Source organism: Sardina pilchardus, chromosome 9, assembly GCF_963854185.1.
Source record: "Sardina pilchardus chromosome 9, fSarPil1.1, whole genome shotgun sequence".
Classification (NCBI taxonomy): domain Eukaryota; kingdom Metazoa; phylum Chordata; class Actinopteri; order Clupeiformes; family Clupeidae; genus Sardina; species Sardina pilchardus.
In genome coordinates this window covers 21704994-21725576 of record NC_085002.1, presented here as the reverse complement: position 1 = coordinate 21725576, position 20583 = coordinate 21704994, and the positions used below count along the sequence as shown (strand labels likewise).

At 43.4% G+C, this 20583-nt stretch overlaps 1 protein-coding gene across 4 annotated transcripts in view; it reads right to left on the bottom strand.

Moving 5' to 3' along the window:
- Nucleotides 1-4973: 4973 nt before the first annotated feature.
- The window catches only part of nfasca (neurofascin homolog (chicken) a), a 66815-nt gene continuing 51205 nt past the window's right edge, over nucleotides 4974-20583 (bottom strand). For 2 of the 4 annotated variants that reach the window (XM_062546325.1, XM_062546326.1), the window contains 3 exons: nucleotides 11184-11315; nucleotides 10792-10861; nucleotides 4974-5315 (listed from right to left, as the gene is read on the bottom strand). In XM_062546325.1, coding sequence (XP_062402309.1) covers nucleotides 5087-5315; nucleotides 10792-10861; nucleotides 11184-11315 — 431 coding nt within the window. In that variant the 3' untranslated portion in view covers nucleotides 4974-5086. Of the gene's footprint in view, nucleotides 5316-10791; nucleotides 10862-11183; nucleotides 11316-12530; nucleotides 12675-14279; nucleotides 14608-17118; nucleotides 17239-17981; nucleotides 18174-20583 lie in introns of those variants that run through there. The other 2 variants (XM_062546324.1, XM_062546327.1) reach the window with 2 other exon arrangements.

Below are 20583 nucleotides of genomic sequence, written 5' to 3'. Positions count from 1 at the left end.
GCAGTGTATGGTGCATCCTACAGTACATTTTAGTGAACAGGATGTCTAACACACAGGGGGGTGACACGATAAGCTTAAAATGGCATGGATATAAACAATTTATGTGATTCCAAATAATACACACAAAATGCTGTTGAGAGCCTTTGGTCTTTTTAATCTGAATAATTCTGCTCTAACTTTCATGGTAGACAAACATTGCATTTGGAGTTGTGTACAATATGGTACAGAGATGATTCAGTACCATTTCTGTACCATTTCGTATACACAAAAGCCACAGAATAATAAAATAAGCATAGAGCGACAACCTTACTATATGCAATGACATTTGACGACATTCAAGCCAGTAAATATGTTGCCCTTGAAGTCTCCCATGACTAATGCATGCTAGTGCTGGCCAAGAGCACTCTGGAAATTAGGAGGTTAAAATATCCACATTAAATAAGTTTTTGTGTGACTGGGGCGAAGTGAATCATCTCTAAAGCAATATAAATCATGGAGCTGCAGGGAGGTCTTGGAGAGTGTGCCAAAGGCTGACCCAGAGCACTCTGGGAGATTAGATCCGAAAGGCCACAGGGTCTCGTGGACTCGCTGAGACACCGGCGCTGCCCGGCAGAGCTCATAAGGAGCATAAAAACACCTGCATCTCGTCAAGGATCATAAAAGGGGCGGGCGGAAGTAGACGACATCCTTTGTGTTTCTGCTCCACTGAGGCTTACTGGGGGTCTCATATTTCCCAGACTTTCTACATGTCCATAAATTACACGCATTTATGGTCAGTGGATGCATTGGAAGTATTAGCGGCTGAAGTGTGGTTTCTCTAATGAATAGAGTGCAAATAATAATAATATAAAAATGTTAATATGATCCCTGCATATTTTACTGATATTAACAGACAAATTTGTATAAATAGGACAATACAACAAGCATGTGTCTCATATTTGTCATGTTTGCTGTATATCTCCAGTGTGACAGATATATGAATGCATAATTCATGATGTTCTCCACTTGGTCTTTCTTCCTTTGTGTTAAATGGGGACTCAAATACAGCCATCTTTAGCCAGGCTTTCTTGCCACCGTTTAACCAGCTAAACATATTATAGCTAGAACTTTGCTAGGGTTTTAAAAAGCAGTGATACTTCTTTTTCTAACTGAACTGCAACAGCAATGATTCACATGCACAGCAAAATAACTTAGATCCTTCTAGGACAGTTTCTCTGGTCAAATAACACCTTCATTCAATAACAGTAGAGTTATTCCCTATCTGGACTTGACTGTGAAATGAACTCAGCCTAACTGAAAATTCCCACCTTTTTAGACACATTGCATATATTTTTGATGTTTTAACTTGCGTAATCTGTATCAAACAACTGCAGAGAACAAAGGGTATGGGATCCATAGGGACAATGAAAGACAAGATACTTAGTTTAGAGAAAATGACATAGCTTTACTATAAAGAAAGGCGTTTCTAGCAAGTTGCAGCATCTCATCATACACGCATACATGGTGAATATGGTAATATGCCATTTACTTAGCTTCGACATAACATACAAACACTGGTTGCCCAAGAAGCAGTACTTCAAAAGCTGTTCCCACACACTTTGACGGTAAAAATGTGAAACAGAAATCCTTACAAATAAAGTCGAAAAAAGAGCCCAACGTCGCTGTTAATGGTCATAAAAACACTCAGACTTTTGTGATGGAGTATGTGGCTTACTTGTGTACATCCTAGTTCTGCAAAAAATTAACCCAGCGTGATCATAAGAAAAATAAACATTTACAATGATGTTATGAATACATGTTTGAAAGAATCCGCCAGTGAAGAACACAGCAGAAGACACAGCTCCTGCTCAACACGTTGAGGTTATCCACATGTTGAATCAAGTCAGATGGAGAAGGAGTAAGGAACACGGACATCATCAAGCCTAACCACATCACAGAAAGAGGCCAAAGCTTGGATGCATATAATTGACAGAATTCCACTGAGAATTCCATCAACCTCGAATGCACTAGGATTTAAGGAGGGTTATGTGAGGAGGAAGGATGACATTTTTACTTTGCTATCGTTAGTGATGCTCCTCTGCGTATTGTGGATTATGACCACATGTGGCACCGTGCCTTGGTGCCTTGGAGTGCCCCCTTCGGGGCATAACGGGAGGGACAAACATTCACAGACTTTCACCAGAGAAGAACAAAAGAGTTTAGTCACAAGGTTCATAGTGGCAACCGTTGAAAGTATCGTATTATGACTGAGGTCTGGGAGCAGTTTCTGCAGCAACACAGTTTGTTGTCGCAGGTGTGTGACAGTAGCATGTGTGAGACATCCTATAAGCTGACCAGCTGGAGGTACATGTAGAAGTCATCAAGAGGGTGGCGTCAGGCTGGCAGGTGGAAGGCAGAGGGCCTCAGAAAGGACACGAGGGCCTCAGAAAGACACGGTCGAGGAAGGAAAAAAAACAAACAAAAAACAAAAACAATAAAAAAAAAAATAAACACAAACAGGTGGGCACTTTCGTCCTCTTTAGTGGGTGTGGCTAGAATGCTACGTTACAGTTCCTAGAATATTTGCTATTTACATTGCCAGCAAACACCCCCCATAGGCTCTTGTTAGAAAGAGAGTGGGAAAGAGCTCGGACGTGAGAACCAGGACACAAATCTGTGTAAGGAGTGGTCAGTAGAAACAAAGCCCTGGGCCATGTCTGGGTGTGGCTGTCTCGGCGAGGTCTGCCTTGCTGGACTCGCCAAAGTCTGGAGCTTCCCTCCGCTTATGCACCTAGCCTACAACAGCCTACATATATATTTACATAGAATTAAACAGGACATCTTTTGGGTCTTAATTTATGTTAAATAAATAAACAATATATCATTTTTCTGTGTCGTGTAAAAGTTATATTAAATAAATTCTAAATATTAACACGTAATAACAGTAATACAACAATAATACTAGAAGAGCAGCAGAATAAACTGATAAAACATGTTCATTGTGACAGTGAGTGAATTAGTTTCACTGCAAATAAAAAGAAAACAACTCCTGCCTTCAATAGTTATTTGATGAAAGGCTATAATAAACTGAGCCATTCTTGGATGCTATTGGTGTGTTTGTAGCTCTCTGCAATATATCCAAATTCAAAATTCAATCAATTAAATATTAATAAAATTCTATTAGTGTTATAAATAAAAATGAACAAATATACAAACTGTCATTTCAGTTCCAGCTCTAGGGAAATTGGGTGAGAGAGAGGATGAGAGGAGCTCTTGATGGGGAAGCGGGATATCATTTGATGGATTGTTGCAAGTTACCATAGTTACGTCAACATCTCTGTGCTTTCACCCCACTCTAGAGAATTCCTGTGTCTGGCGGGAGGCTGTGTTTGGGACGTGTCCATGTGGGGATCTTGACATCAAAAGAGCACAAGCAACCCAGTGTTTTTGTGTCGTATGTGTTTCAAGTCATCCTCTAATGGTTGTTCAGTCAACACGTGTGTAACTCGTCACATAACTTCAAAACCCTTTCCCCCTAAATAGTGAAAGATAGTTCATTACATAAATATTCTCCCCTAAAAATATTTGGACAGAAATATGACAACAGATCTGATTCAAACAATTGTTCTTTTCTTTTTCTTTTTTTTTTATCACAAAGCCTTTTTCTTCACCTCTCAACACTGCAGACCAAACATCGAGCACACATTGCAATGCTTATGGCTAAGTCTCCCGGTTGTCAACCAAACTTGCAGTGTGAACAAAAGCTCTGAAATAAAAACAGAGGACACAGCCCCAGAGTTAATGGGCTGTTTTTAGAACAACAATCACAGACGCATTTGAATTCAGCTCGAGTATGTGTGAACACGCCATTTGGGCTAAAGCACGCTCCTCTTGCCTGACCGTTCATTGTCTTTTGCACTAATATACTAACATGCTTCAAAATAATACATCTTTTAGTCATTTTTACAAGTCAGACCATTTTTTTTCTCTGTCTGAGAAGAAGTTTTGTGTCAGTGGTTACAGATATAACCTTTTGCCAACCAGAAAAAAACGCTGCGTTCACAATGCGTTTCCCAATGCTGTGTTCATAAAATGTCTCCATAAGATGCGAACAAAAAAAATGAACAGTGATCTAAGGCAGGGGGGATGGAGTCAACAGTAGAGGGGAAAAGAACAGGTGATTCTTTAAACCCCATAGACCCACAAAAACATGATATATATAGTGAATATATAGTGCATAGTTTTTGCAGGGCACAGGAAAAAAAGGTGTGCCAGCACTGTTTCTTTTTTCTTTTTTTTTTCTCTACAGCATTCATGTATATTTATGAACATAATCCATCACCAGAAGCCCAACCAGATAAACAAAAACAAAAACAAATCTCTCAGCGCAGAAATATCAATATGATAAACATATCTGCCCACATGCTGTCCGTCCGCCTGCCCACTGCTGATATGTCACTAAGGGCTTCTGGGTAGCGTAGTTGTCTTTATTGCAAAAGAGGGGCGTGAGCGAGGTGGGGGTGGGGGTGGGGTGGGGGGGAGGGGGGTTGAAGCAGGATTTCTTGAAAAAAGCAAAACAAACAAACAAAAAAAACAAACTCATATCAACTCAATGCTTAAGCCACAAAAGCTTGAAATTAGGACGTCCTCTCGGCTCCTATATCCCACCCCGCTGAAGCTCGCTCGGAGTCAGTGTGTGTTTGGAGCCGGGGGGGAGGGGGGAGAAGAGGGGGCTCAGGGAGAAGGAAGGGGGCAGGTGCTGCTCTGACGTTGCCTCAGCAATCCTCTTCTTGTTGTTCCTCCCCAAATTGTTTTTTTTCTCCAGCCCCAAGATGGCAGGCCGTTGTCCTTTTTCGCCCTTTTTCTGTTTGTCTGGTTGAGCATTGGTGCTACTGTACCCTGCACCCCCCCCCCCCCCCCCCCACACCGGTGATCCACTACTGAAGAAGCGTCACTCCCTCCCTCCCTCCCCCCGCCCCACCCTCCCACGCGTGTGTGACTGAATTTATATTTCTCTCTATTTTACGTGTTTTGCATGTGATAGCACCCTGTGTCCACTAGGAGTCGCCCTGAGCAGGCAGGGGAGGGGGGGCAGAGGGGTCGGGCGCTATGCCAGGGAGTAGATAGCGTTGACGGGGGAGGTGGCCTCCGAGCTCTCGTTGCCCTCCGTCTCCTCCTTGTCCTTCTTGACGGTGTACTGGCCGATGAAGGAGCCGTCCTCGTTGAACTGGCCGTCGCCGCCCTCGCCGTAGTCCACCAAGCTGTCGTCGCTCTCCTTCACCTGCCCGTCCAGCGACGTCTGGCTGCCCTGCAGCGGCTTGTTGTCCTCGTCGCTGCTGCAAAGGGGTGACGGCAGACGAAAAGGAGTGAAAGAGAGAGAGAGAGAGAGAGAGAGAGAGAGAGGAGTGGAATATCAAGAGAAGGAGTAAAAGAGGAGAGAGAGAGAGAGGGAGGGGGGAAGAGGTGTGTTAGTGTTAAGGGTTTCAGGTGCAGAAGCATATATAGCTCAGAAAAGCCTCATGCTGGGATGTTAAGTGAAACTCTTTAGTCAGTGTATCAAAGCTCAAAATAAATATATGCTTTGTCTACAAAGCATTCTGCTGGTGCGTGCACACACACACACACACACACACACACACACACACACAGAGAGAGAGAGATATGCACAATGCACATATTCCACCCCCCCCCCCACAGCCGTCTCTGTCAAACACACACTAGTATACTCTTGCACACACCCATTTTCATCATCATCATCTTCGTCTCCTTTGCTTTGCTGACTGCGAGGAGAGGAGAGGAGAGGAGAGCACAGAGGAGTGAGAGGAAGTGTGGCGGTCATCGAGCATCGGCTGACCTGACCACAGGACTTACAGTACCTATAGCCCACTCAGCAGCCTTACCAAACGTACTGTACAGTATACGTACGGTCTGGGTCACCTCAACCACTGTAACTGTAATTGCACTGCACAGTCCAGAGGATCTACTGTACGCACAGCATGAACTGCCCACAAATGGCCACCACTAGTCAACACAGACTCAAGGGGCACTTCATTTCCTTCCGTTTTCCCAGTTTTGACCACTGGTTAAAGATCGACTAATGTGAATTCAAAAAGATTTGCTTGGAAGTAGTTGGAAAACTATTATTTTTAAAAACATGTGAAAAAGAGACTCGTGTGCTGGTTGTAATACTGATGCAGTATCAACATAGTTCACTGCATCTATTTCACATCCGATTTGTGAAGCTGGACCATAACATATTTCAGAATGTCTGAGATTAGGATTTTTTGGGGCGGGCCTGAAATGAATGCCCCATCACGCACACAGGCCGTATAGGCCTAGCTTAGCATAACCTCCCTAGCGGCACGAGGGCATAATGCACACAGCGCTTTAGCATCAGTAGTTCTTCACTACAGGCAACAGTTTTCAAATCCATCTTCTCTGGCTGCCCAAAATGTGCAGAACAACTCAGTGTCCTTGTTTTGACTGAGAAAGATGACAAGAGGAAGATTCAGTGGACAACCAATCTCTAAAAACAGAAAGTTCCGGTTATCTTTTCACTATTTGGAAACCTAACTTTACAAAAGTTACATGGGTAGGTGTAGATTTCTATCCATTCAAATTCATTCAAAATGTACTGTGGCGTGATAAAACACATTATTTGTTTAAGCTTTAGTCGATCTTTAAAAGTAAATGCTGATCTCCATTGCTGAAGGCAAAAATCCATCCACATTCATGATCCAACTAGCCACTGTCATTCTCTATTAATACAAATCAACATCCTAAGCTAAAGCCACAGAAAAGTTAAAATTGAAGACATAAAGTATGACTAGGGCTAGATTAGTGTCAGTAGAGACGGAGAGAACTCGTATTCTTCTGCAGGATTCAACAACTGTTAGGGAGAAAAAAGTTTATTTGCCTTTAAGCTAAGCTTGCTTCCAGTGATGATCTCATCACGTTATCAGCACTTCAGCAAAGTATTACAAATCTGTAACAATGCAAAATAGCAGACGCTCCTCCTTCTAAACCGGCACCAGTCTTCACGACTGCATTCCCACGCATGCAATCTAAGCCGGCGTTGACCCTCCTATTGGGAGAAGCAGTTCTCCCACATGCACAGTGGACCACAGGCCTGGTCACCTCCCTGCATCAATACAAGCAGTCTAGCGTTCATAAATCTGCAGTCTCTTAACAGGGGGGGATTTTCACAAGAAAAATTGACATCAGGGGGAGGGATGCAAGGCTCAGTCAATCGTTCAACCTCTTGCTTCTGCTACAGTCTGAAGAGGTTTCGCTTTTCGGGACCCTCGGATGGATATTGACAGGCTGTGATGCAGACCCGCGTGCTCTGGAGAGCCATAGGGGCCCGCTCGTCGACGCTCGTCCTTTTCCCTGCAGGGACAGTCTTCCATCACAGCCCCTCCTCAGCCATCCCGATTGCTAAGATGCTCTTAGCATTGCTTTTGTCGAACTTTCGGGGGCTTTTAAGCGAGCCAAATGCTGTCGAACCTTACCCAAGAGTCAAAAAGAGTCACGTTTCCAACACAAAAAAAAAAGTCGCACGTTTGCTCGTGAACCAGGAGACCAAGGCTCCCCAAGCATGCAACATGCCAAGTCATCATGACAGTCGGAGACAAACTTGCACCATCGTAGGTGTCACGGAGGGGAGTAGCCACCACAGCTGGAAAGAGACAGTCTACAGTGTCTTAATCATGTCATCAAGCTAAATCCCCACCCTTCCAAGGTGAACAAACATCCATTTCTGCTCTTCTGGAGACAGACTATAGACACTTCTCAGACAAATTAGAGATTCTCCAACAATTTACCGTTTGGGTTTTAATCAAAAGGACCCCGCAACCGGCACAGGTGAGGGGGCATGGCAGAGCGGTCAGTAGCACACACACTCTGGGCCATACCCTTCACCGCCGGGTAGGAAGCTGTGCATCGCATTCCCATGTCCTCACCCGAGTAAGTCCAGTCCAACTACTACGGGGAAGGCATTGCATTGGTCGTGCTCAAATTCGCCCTAATAAGAAAGAAAGTGGCGAAAGCCACTGAATCAAATGTGCTGACGTTGCAACTAACGGTGGATTGCACTCACACAGGGCAGGACATGGTCGTAGGCTCAGGGGAAAGTAAAGTGCTGCTGTGTTGCTTTATTTTTAGGTGCTGTAAAAATAATCAAAGTGACTGCTGAAATCAGGTGCCATTTTGAAGACAGCTGACACTCCAAATATTGCATGAGGTTTGGTTTGTGACTTGCGGGGTGAGACTGGGTTTCAGTCAGGACAATTATAGGTCAGTGTAAGGGAAGGAGAAGATAATTGTGGGGAATTGAACGAATGTGTTGGCAGCTTGATAAGTTGTGTAACATGACCAGAGAGGGACAATATTTAGCAAGTTATTTCAGCTGATAAGGAAGTCATGAAATATCTCCAACTGCAATTTTGTAAACTTGATGACCGACTCACTCTTGCTCCCTGACATTTTTGTCATTCTAAATAAAGTTGCAGTAGAAATACAGTCTGCAACATTAAGGAGCATGGCCGGACAATTCCATTGCTAGAAATGCAGTGGATGGTTGAAGATATTTTGATCAAGGGGTGTAAGTGTTTTTAATTGAATAAAACCCAAACGCAAAATAAATAATGCAATTAATTCCAGAGGGTTAACAGCTCAGATGCCTTTGATGCATTGAGAGCTTCACCTGTCTTCTCTTTCAAGAGACCTTTATAGAAGAAAATGAGAGGAAGAGAGAGAGAGAGAGAGAGAAGAGGAGCAGAGGGAGAGGGCAAAACACATCAACAGGAGAAAGAAAGAGTTGAGGTTCAGCATGACAGAATGGCATCAACCACAGTCTGTACCACACCAGTACTGTTCTGTTCTGTATACATTAGTCAGAGGGAACGTCAGAGGCCCTAACATAAAGCTGGTGATAGGAGTGTTCTTACTTTCTCAATAAGTCTTTCAAAAAAAAAAAAAAAGTTACAAACATCTCTGCATGCAGATATAAGAGGCTGTATCTGACCACTGAGCAACTGTGCCTGGTCAACCTAAACCCCTTCTTCCCACACATAAAGAGAATTAGGGTAGCTTCTGTGTTGAGTCCTGTGACAAGAGTGCTTGCCTTCATTCAAGGGTGCCAAACGTTGCTGACTTTAGGCTAACTCTGCCAATTACCATGGAGCATAATCATGTTAGCAGTTGTAAAAGTACAAAGCAAACAAAGGCAAAACAAAGGAAACAACGCTAGTTTATATTCAATTCTACGAAGCAAGCAGGTTGGTCTCATATTCACTCTCACTATATTCCTTTTACTGCTCTTATCCCAAGAGGTCCGGAAGAGTAACTAACGCCACCTCTTTGGCTTCCATTTGTAAACGGCTCGGCACACAAAGATTAGGCATATTAAGCGCAAGGACTGGGCAACAAATTGGACTTGTGTTTGACACCCCTGAATAACACGTGAACTGACAGCATACAGAGCGTGTGCTCCTGTTCCATCCTCTCAAAATGTTAGCCAATGGCATGCTTCAACTCAGAAGGGGATGCCGTGCTCAAACCAAGTACCTGTTCTCGTTTCTTTACCAAACCGGATGCCATTTTCAGTGAGGAGGTGAACGGAACAGAAAGAGGGAGAGGGAGGGAGAGAGAGAGAGAGAACGATAGAGAGAGGTAGGGAGGGAGGAAGGAACGTTGCGTAGGGAAAGTGAGGAGGGGAGAAAGACACACATTGGAGCTGGTTTGTTAGCATAAGGTCCTGTTATTACGAACTTCAGGCAGAAGTGTACCAAATATCATTAGTGCTCATCATCAGTCTGGTTCAACAAACTGGTTAGACAATGTTATCTGCACTTAGCATCGCTAACAGGAAACCTTTACATGGCTACTCGTGGGTAGTAAATGTTCTCCACTCAAATCCAAAACGATTACGCATGTAAGTTGGAGGGGAACATCACAGATACTGTGAGTAAATTATGGAAAAAGGTTTACTGAAGGGAAAACCACAAAATGTTATGTCCCAGACACAGGGTTTAGTTGCCTATACAAATCTGGAAAAGAGGAGATAGCACTAAATTGGGTAGAGAGAACTGAGCATAACAAGGCAGCCATGGGCCAACCAAGGACTTTCCTCTGTTCCTGAGGGAAAGCTGACATAACAGGAACCTTTCGAGATGAGAGGCTGTGAAACTGGGACAGGAGATAGGCTGAACTGGCAGAGAGGAGAATCATTCTCTAAGTGCCACACGTGGAATGGTCTAAATGTCACAGTGATGGCAACACTTGAATAAGGAGCTGAAAGGCGTAACAATTTCTCAGCAATTCTGTTCCAGGCAGCTCTGACCTTGCCATGAAGAACAGCTAAGGATGCTAGAGGTGGTTTGGACCTGGCTCCATAGAGGATAGGGTTTGTGGTTACACAAGATGAGAACTGTTAATGCTATGCAATGTGGGCAATCTATCCCAACCTTCAGTCTACTATCTATCTAAACCTGACCGAGGCCATATCAAAAATAATGTAATTTCTATTTTCAGATCAATCATACATGTTATGTTGTAAGTGGCGGGCAGCTTTTACTCTTTTGGTTTAAATGGATTAAGCTTAGTGAGCTGTGACACAAAGACAGACAGTAGTTGTGAGCCCAGAGCTCTGTAGAACCTGCAACGAGCAGAAGAACATGACTAAACAATAGGAATCACACCTCGGGTCATCTGGCATTAGTCCAGTCTGATCTAACAAGCAGGCAAGGATATTACTTCTGTTTTCCTGTCAACACATGCACATTTGGGAAGGACCAAATTGTAGGAACTTACTGGTAGTCAAAGGATCCGTCCGGGTCCTTCCCGTCGACGGGATCTAGAGGGAGGTCTTTTTTATCCCTCACTAGACAAAAGAGGACATAGACGTTTAATACACGGAACACGTTTTCTTCATTTGAATTCTTCCTCTTTGCAAGGCACTGTAACTAAACGACTAAATCAACACCAAATAAAGACGTGTGAACCAGAGAAGCTGCTCTGCTGGCTCCGAAGCACTGTGTGATTGCTGGATCTCAACACTCCCGTGTATGGGAGTCAAGAGTGCATGGGTACAGGTTCGAGAACGGTTTTACCTTTTGACAGTTTCGCAACACTGTCAAAAAGTCACAGGCTCCAGTTATCAAGGTAGAGATTCAGCAAAGACATAGTAAGTGTGGACTTCCAACCTGGATACTTCCCTCCTCGACTCCTCTTGATGAAGCAAACGATGAGAAGGATGAGGACGATGAGGGCGATGGCACACATCAGGCCGATAAACCAGCCCTGTGTGGCGATGTCCACGCTGTCCGTTGTGATCGCTGGAGGCACACACACACACACACACACACACACACACACACACACACAGACACAGACACAGATACAGACACAGACACAGACACAGACACAGACACAGACACACACACACACACACACACACATGGAGGAGAACAGCAGAGGAAAGGAAGTCAGACTTTGGCAGATCATTTGTTTTGATCCAGATTGTTAAGACATTGTGGTCAGCAATACATTCATCAAACAGTTCACATATTAAGGCCAACCTGTCTGAGCTTTCCTCCTTTCCTGATGAAAGCTATTGACCAAAGGTTAGTCAATAAATAAATAATGCCTACAGTAAATCAATAAATAATGCATAAATTGTTCATAGATGCAAAGGGAAAGGTTTGTGCAGCTACACCTCATTAGGCTGCAGACTGCTTTTAATCAACTTCTTCCCAAAACACTTAAGAGGGAAATAAGTCTTGTGCCAATCACCACTGATTTCACCAGTAAGGAAATATGAAAATGACTTCTCATCTGCATTCTCACAGGGTATCACAAAATAATTACTATCCCCCAAATATGTACTATACCCACAATTCAAATAACAAGAAAGGAAAAGAAGCTATTTTGTCATGAACTGACGAGGAGAACATTTCATTTTAAGTAAATTTCATATAAAAACCTCAGCACTAACAACTGGCTCAGTTGGAGCCAGCACACAAACTGTTATTTAAGGATTACTGGAGTGTTCACCATGCCAACACTGCCATGGACTTATTAGCATACCTTTTTTGTTTTCGACAATCTGAGTAAATATTTGCTTGGTTTTTGATCAGATAAAACCTTGATTACAACCAACAAATGACTTTGTGGAGTCTCAAACTCTCAAAGTTTTTGTTCAAAGGCAAAGTTAAAGTTTGCTAAAAATATTACAAGGACAATTTCTCATTAAAAGTAAGAAGCCGTTTGAAAAAGAAAACAAAAAAAAACAAGGAAAGAAAGCAGTAGGAAAAAAATGCCATCTGAAGTATTTGAGATGTTGAAGTAAACAACAGAAAATTCCACCCAGAGTTCCACAAGAGAGCTTGAATTACTGCATCATTACCCCTTCATGACGATGTCAGTTTTGCGTCTTGTCAAGTGCAATCCTTGCGGTATAGGAAAACTATGATGAATTCAGGATCACATGCGGTAGCTCACACACAACCCCTGGTAGATATCTCCGTTCGTGGCCTCCAAACATGGCTCACCTAGGGTCTCGAAGGTGACGTACGGGCTGGTGATGTGGTTTCGCTCGAGTGAGTGCACCCTTAGCTGATATTTGGCGGCCTCCACCAGCCCCGCCAACCTAATATGCTTGCTCGTAACGGTCACTTTCTTCGTTGTCTTGTTACCTTCAGGGAGGGGAGAAGACAAGAGCACAGACGCCCATCAAACGTAGACGTGGGTGGGTGGGAGGGACACAGGTCTCACCCAAAATCCAGAGGTCTCAACAACTCCAAAGCGCAATGCACAGCTCGTCTGGTGACAGATGCCTGCTTCCACGAGATGTATGGGTCATTCTGAAATCAACTGAGACAGAAAAGCAAACCTCCTGTCTCTCTGAGTCTACAGAAGATGCTCAGCAGTTAATATTCAGCATTTTAAAGCCTAATTTCCTTGCTCGTAGGTCTTCTCATCTTAGTAAAGAGAGAGAGAGAGAGAGAGAGAGAGAGAGAGAGAGAGAGAGAGAGAGAGAGAGAGAGAGAAAGAGAGATGTTTTTTCCTCTTTGATTTAATTCCCCAGAGAGTAGCAATGGGAGAAAATTAAAAAAACATATGATGAGAGAAATGGTGCCAAAAGCCACATACATTATGAGAACATTTCCCTTAGGATCCAGGATCCAGACCTATGCACTATATAGCCAGAAACTGGTAAAAAGAAGACAACTGAGAGGCCACTGAACAATATTGGATACAACAGGAGGAATGCTCAAGTCTCATGTCTCAATTACTCATGAACCCCTGCTCCATCTCATTGGAAGAAAACGGCACCCAATCAACAAAACTGATCGCCTTTCCACAGAGAGGCGCCATGCAATGTGGACTGACTGGCATGACTGGCATGGCAATGCCCCAACTTGAGCTGGCATTGGCATGATCATGCATGATCATGCAGTGGACTTGCCGTCAATTACGAGAAATATGTCAAGCAGCCAAAAGCAAAAAAAAACAAGTCAATGATAAATAAAGGACCTTATGTTCTGACAAGGAAAACAACAATATACTAGTGGGGCCCAGCACATTTCCCAAAGGGTCATAAAGGTGAATACATAAGTGTAAAGTTACAAGCTGCCAAGTGGGAGGTGAGGTAAACAATGTAGATGTGTATGGCATTCTTCAGACATTAAAGCACTATACAAGCCTCAACTCCTCTTGTTTGCATGCAATACCAGGTGTCACTTGGCTTTGATGTTAACTACATAGTTTTAGAGATGCACTGGACTACACTGCCATACCACCATCAACTAGTGGTTCTCAAACGATGTGCCGTGAGGCAAGGTGCTGTGGAATTTTGAAGGTGAAATGCGTTTTTAAACGATCTACTAAAATTGACTCTTTTTTTTTGTTTTGTTTTTAAAGGCCTACATTAATTATATTTATTCTAAAATTAAAACTGCTTCTAATGCCAGACTACTTGTTAAATTATTCTTTATCTATGGGGCTTTAAGGTCTGTGAGGCTGATCTCCGTTGTATGCCTTCACTCCAGGCAACGCACACCACACAGTTAATATTTGCAACTTTTACAGTGTTAGCATAGGCCTACGCATAGCCGACTATTTTGAGTTGACACTTTAAATGGAGAAATGTCTTGTTCTACCCGCAAAAGAACAGGCCTTTCTAGGCCTAGATAGCCCCACACACCTAGATCTTCTTTCAGGGAGATCTAGTCTGGAACAACCTAGTTCATAACGGTTTCCCTCAGACAAGAAAAATGTCAGGCCAATCAGTGACGAGAGGGGAGACAAAACCAAAACGTATGGTTATGAACAGAGGCAGCATTGGCATCGCCTGATTTGTCTTGTGATTATGGACCCAGCACAAACAGAAATGTAAACTTACAGTACTGCATGCTAGCTAGTAGGCTAGCACATCTTACTTTACTGTGTTTCAATTCAAGAGAAAACAATATGTTTAGATGTATGTAACACATGTTTATTGTGTATAGTACTTTACAATATGTTTCTCATCTTGTAAAGATAAGATCAAGTTCCAGTCTCCATGTCTGGTGGGTGCCAGTCTAAAGGAAGACCATCACTGTCCACTGTTCATTGAGCTCGGTCAATCTGTGAAAATAAAACCAACCAACAATCAGTGATTTAAACCTTTTTAAAAGGATGATGAATGTCAGCTTCCGCGAATGTCAGCTTGGGTTCCTGCTCCACTGGCTGTGCCAGTAAGGCCACTGTTCCTCTTCTTGCATGGCATTGAGGACATTGTCAAACCCATCTCTGGGCCTCACTCATCAGTTTGTGCAAAAAGCAAGAGGCAAATGTGTTTTTACACTATGCTCTGCAGACCAGATTTCCAGCTTGGTGCATTAGCCAACAGTGCTGAGACAGTGGTTTAGCAACTGCCATGATCACATGACACACACTGGTGCTTGAGTGAGAGCCAGGTGTGTTTGGTGTTAGTATCATTTATGATTATTTACATATCTGCCAGGGAATTGCTTTCATAAATGGTGTGCTTTCTCACAAAAGAATAGAATTACTATGGTCAACTAGCTAGCTACGATTAAGCATTCTCCTTCACCAACCTATGAGCTTAGCCAGTCACGTACGTCAGTGGCACGTTGAAGCCCTTCTCATCTGGTAATACAACAATAGGAGACTCCTGCTGCTATTCTGCTCCTAATTATAGCTATAATCGGGAGAGTCGGGTGAATTCACGTGGCGTTTTGGGACCGGGCTGATTACCCCGAGCTAAAAACCCTGACATTTCATGTAAAACCTAGATTTTCCTCATTTCTGTTGCAGGTTTTAAAAAAAAGGTTTAAAACACTGATTGTTGGTTGGTTTTGTTTTCACACGGGTAGACAGGAATCAGTGAACAGTGGGCAGTGATGGTCTACCTTTAGACTTGCTCTATTCTGGCTTTCAGAAATGGATGGTCAGAGGCGGAAAGTTTATAGGCATTAAAGTCCACATTCACTAAGTCTATGGGGTCGTGGTGTCCATTTCTTTTACTGCCGAAAAATCGCAGGAGCGCTGCTGGGCAAAAGTGCAACTAAAACAATATCAAAAGTCCCTTAATCTGACAGTACAGTTAAAAGAAGGATAGACAACATGTCTGAGGACAGCGAAGACATCCTGGCAGAAAAATTAAAAGTAAGATTGTCACCTTTATGAAGCCAATTTGACAGTAAACAAACTTGCTACCTATGCAAAGTCACATCACAGTCCTTTTAGACAAGTCCCCCCACACGGCAGCCATATCGCAACGTATTTTGGGCACTTATCAGGCATCTATGATCGCAATATTAACTGCTAGCTGACATAATCATACTTATGTTTTTTCTATAATTCACCAGCCCTACCATAGAGCCTTGTGACTTCGTCCAAGTAAAAAGAAATAAATAAACAAGTGCACGAAAAGCAGCCTACATCCACATCCTAATGGGAAGGTGTGATGTGTTCTGCCATCCAAAGAGAGTGCCGGCCGAAAGGTACATCTCCTTTTGCAGTGTTCACCTCAGACAAGCTAAAATGCCATGCTAACCGCTAGCAGCAATGAATATATCTCATCCACTCTCCTTCTCCCAAGTGAGGGCGTTAAAAGCATTGTTGCCATGAGCAGCGTAGCAAGCAGTGTGACACACACACACACACACACACAAAGCATATGAGGCCACTGGCAGTCAGGCATCTGACGACCGATGTGAAATGGTGGAGACACGCAGAGAGACAAGAGCTACAGAGTAAAGCGAGGGAGAGAGAGGGAGAGAGAGAGAGAGAGAGGCAGAGAGAGTGGCAGGAAGACTGAGAGATGAGATGAGAGTGTGAGATTGAGAGGCCACATGAGGAGTGATCTGAAGAATTTACAAGATGATATAGCGATACATTAAATTACAATAAAACTCCTTAAAACCTCAAATGTCTCTATTCAGCCACAAACAGTATTCTCTTCATACTGCTTGCATGATACAATTGAATTACAATTATACTGTTAAATGTTTGTGGAATTATTTAAAACACTTTAGGATAAACTATGATGCCGTACACATGGACACATGAAAGCAATGTGAACCATTTGGTTACGTTACTTCAGTAAGTCTGAATCATTCTTGTGTACCCTCTGCCCTCTCTTCTCTCTTTCTCTCTCAATCCTTTTCTCTCACTCCTTCTTTGCCTCACACACTCTCTGTAGAATCAATTACTCAAATCTCTCTCCCCATTCTTCTGAGCCACCAGATTGATGCTGGGCTTTCGAAAGGGAGCCACAGTCACAGCCGAAGACTCAAGCCACCCCCCCTTGCCTTGCTCGCCCATCTCTTCCTGTCGTCCCCGGCTGCTAAGATACACGTGACCACTGCATGAACATTAGCATGATGACACAGTGCTGAATATATCTTTTAAGGAGGATAAAATAAGGACATGCAATAACCCAGCCTGCAGAAACAAATCTGTAGCATGAAGCTAATACCATGCTACAGATCATTGGGCTGGTTGCATTTAAGGACTCTTTGCATTTTAAGCCATTTTGCTCTCAGCGAGGTGATTTGGGTCTCCAACAGACTGCCTCAAGTGCCAATGGCTCCCAATGGAAGGTCCAAGCCATTGGGGTCTGGTTCTTACTTTGCAGGGTGTACTCTAGCACAAACTTGCTGGTGTCGGGAGGGAAGTTGTGATCCCAGCTGACGTTAGCATAGTTACTGTTAGGCTCCACCGTCAGATTCCAGATCTCCAGAGGGGTGGCTACACAGAACAGGTCAGAGAGGAGTCCATTGTTCAAACATGCCTCACAGATTGAATAAATAATAGCTATGACTACATGATTTTTAAAAAAAAAATAAGAGTAAAAGTGCTCATTTGGGTAGCAGGCTACCAGTAATGAATGAAAGACTTTTAGGCCTGATATAACAGCCAGATATGTCTTGTTACTCCTTATCTTAATATAAAATATAATTTCAAAAGAGAATTAGTCTTAGATTAAAACTAGTGCTAGCCTCAGTAGATATAGTGCTAACTGGTGTAACATAAAACTGCTTAGATCATGCACTTTGTTCAGACTTCTGCCTCAGCCGCTTCTTGCACCGTCTGACCGTCAATCAATCTGATTCCCTGAAAGGTGAAGAATTCCTTTTTAAAATGCTGTCTGATGGCTAAACAATGGCTACCTTTAAAATATGCACAGGCTGACATTAATGCTAATACAGATACACACACAAAATGCTAAAGCGGCTAAAAGAGTGGAGGGGAAACTTGCTCTCATCTGAGTCTCATTAGCAAACAACCAAACGGAGAGTGTTTCTTAAACGAGCAGACTTTTGTCAGGCTGTTTGGCAGAACTTTGTACTAAGAGATTAAATTGGGGGAGATTACATTGCCCAGGACCTAAACCTAGCCTACTCATCTCTTTAATACACCAGTCAATTGAGAGAAAGAACTACCACTACTTCCATATTTCTCAAACTTGAAGTGACGGGCAGAGTTTGTACCCGGTGCGTTTGGGACCATGCGACTGTGGGGTGTTGTCGAGGTGCTAACGGTTGTTGAGGTGCTAATGGCAGTAGTTGTTGAGGTACTAATTGTAGTGGTTGTTGAGGTACTAATGGTTGTAGTTGTCGTTGGGACAGTAGTGGGAAGTGGTACGGGAACAGTTGTAGCCACCACGTCATCTGTGAACTCAACTACAGACGGGAGGGAAGAACAGGACAGTTAGAAGAGAAGGAAAAATGAGAAACACAGTTCACAATCACAGACAGAGGATAGAAGAATAGGAATATCAAAACCACATGGGATTCCCAAAACCAAGCCTGGGATAAACTATCACAGCACCCTATTGCATATACTTGAATGAGTTTATAATTCAATCATTCATTTCAAATAGGGAAAGTATGTCAGGCAGATATTATTTTGTACCACAACAGGAATAAAAACCACGAAAGGTTACTATCATTAGGCAATCATTTTCTAGGAAACCTTTCTTTATTCTCAATCCTCATCATTGGAGCGTCATTAATGGATCTACATGACGGGTGTTTTGGGAAGGCCATCCATATGTGCACAGGGCTGCCAACTCATCAGACACTATCAAACCACCTCTTGTTTGATACAACCTCCTCTGTCCTGTTTCTGCCAGTATCGACCTGAAGGCATCTCCAGTGTGTAACAGTGTGGCACGTGGCACACATTATCCATCTAGCTCATCTGAGTCTTCTGTTAACCAATGAAGACCCTTGATGAGCTATAACACACATCAATCTGGTCACACCACAGAACAGGTGTGTTGTGCGTCCCTGTCGGTTTGTAAGAAGCACTCACTGCAGATCTGCTCAATTCAAACCAATCACTTTGGCTTGCAGCACTGAGACAGATTTCCTGCTTGCTCCCGAAGTTGGCAGCCCTGCTTACATGTGTTCACACACCATCACTGTCATGCACAAAACACATCAGCAATACTCTTCACTGTACCTTCAAAGTTATCTTCACCTTGTCTACAGACTTTTTCCCAGTTTTACAACAACACAATAATTTACCTTGAAACCGCTGGGACAGACAGGATTTCCGCTACTTCCTAGAAATCCCTGAATTCATATGCGAGCGTGTATAGCCAGTCCTCTATGTGACGCGTTACAAAAGACCAAGCATGCCAGTACTTTGACCCCATCCTCCCCCCCCCCCTCATGCCCAGAACAAGATGTGACCGATGGTAGTGTAAAGTAGGATGACCAAGCTTGGTATCACAGAACAGACAAGCTGACAGACTGACAGACAGACAGACAAACAGACAGATGAGTGGGCACAGATATAGCAGCGTGGGAATGGCGCGGTTGCAGTCATGCCTGAGTGACATGGGGAATCCCGTCTCAAGCAAAAGCCAACAGCTGGGAGCTCCACACATCACGCTTACCTGTGTATTTTATCCAGAGTGCAACTGGGCTTGTATCTGGACTCACATAAAACAAAGCTATCCCCGTACCCTCCATACACACACACACACACACACACACACACACACACAGGTGAGACTCTACAGCGCAAGCTTCGGCCGTGAGCAAGCAAAACCGACAGGAGGTGAAATGTAACCAGCGGTGTCAGGCAGCGCTCTGGACACCCGAACCCCCCCCCCCCCCACCCTCCCAACAAAAGATGAAGTGCAGAATTCCCCATCCCAACTGCTGTGGAAAAAGCCAGAGTGGACATGCTTCCCATGCCACCATGAAACCACTATGGTGACTCTCCACTGCCCTCTAGTGGGCACTTGCAGCAAATTATTTATCATTGCTCAGACAGTTTGCACACTTACCGCACCATGGCAGCCATGGGTTTTCAATGTGACCTTAAAATGCATCCAGCACATGCTGTCACAGTAATTCCAGCACTTTCTACCATCGCACACACATTTCTCATACACTTGTTACCAAAGTAACAAGTTACCAAAGTAACAAGGCGATGAACATCTGAGGTGGTCCCTTAGAATGTTGTAGAAAGTGGAGTGAACTGAATTGCACCTCATCATGTTATAATTCACCATGTCGCTTTTCTGAATGCTGAATGAACAGAGCATGCTGGGAAATAGGTGAGGGTTGATGTCATGGTAACAGTCGACAAGCACCATCAGGGATCAAAGATTTATAGAACAATATTTGAACTACTGTACTGGGAAAACTGTGGCATCAGAACAAGTTGAAAGAAATTCTCCCTAGGTTTCCCATAGAATACTCTAGAAAGGGAATCAGCTATAGTCAGACACATATAGGCCATCAAGCCTCGTCCCTGAAAGCGTTACATGGAAGACAAAGAGGAACATGGACACTGACAGAAAACTGATGGACAAAGATGACTGTTGACAGTGCATTTATGCACTGAGTTACCTTGTGATTGACCATGGTTCATATATTCCCCCCACCCAGATTAACCAATCAGTTCTATTGAAACTGCTGGCTGAAATGTGAAATGTAACATATTTTTACGAGCTTTATTAAAACATTCAGTGTTTTTTTTTATTATTATTATTTTTTTGTTAACCACAGCATGGGTATGACTGAAGTTGTAAAGTATATATAAAATCCCATTTTAATGCCCAGCATTCTATGT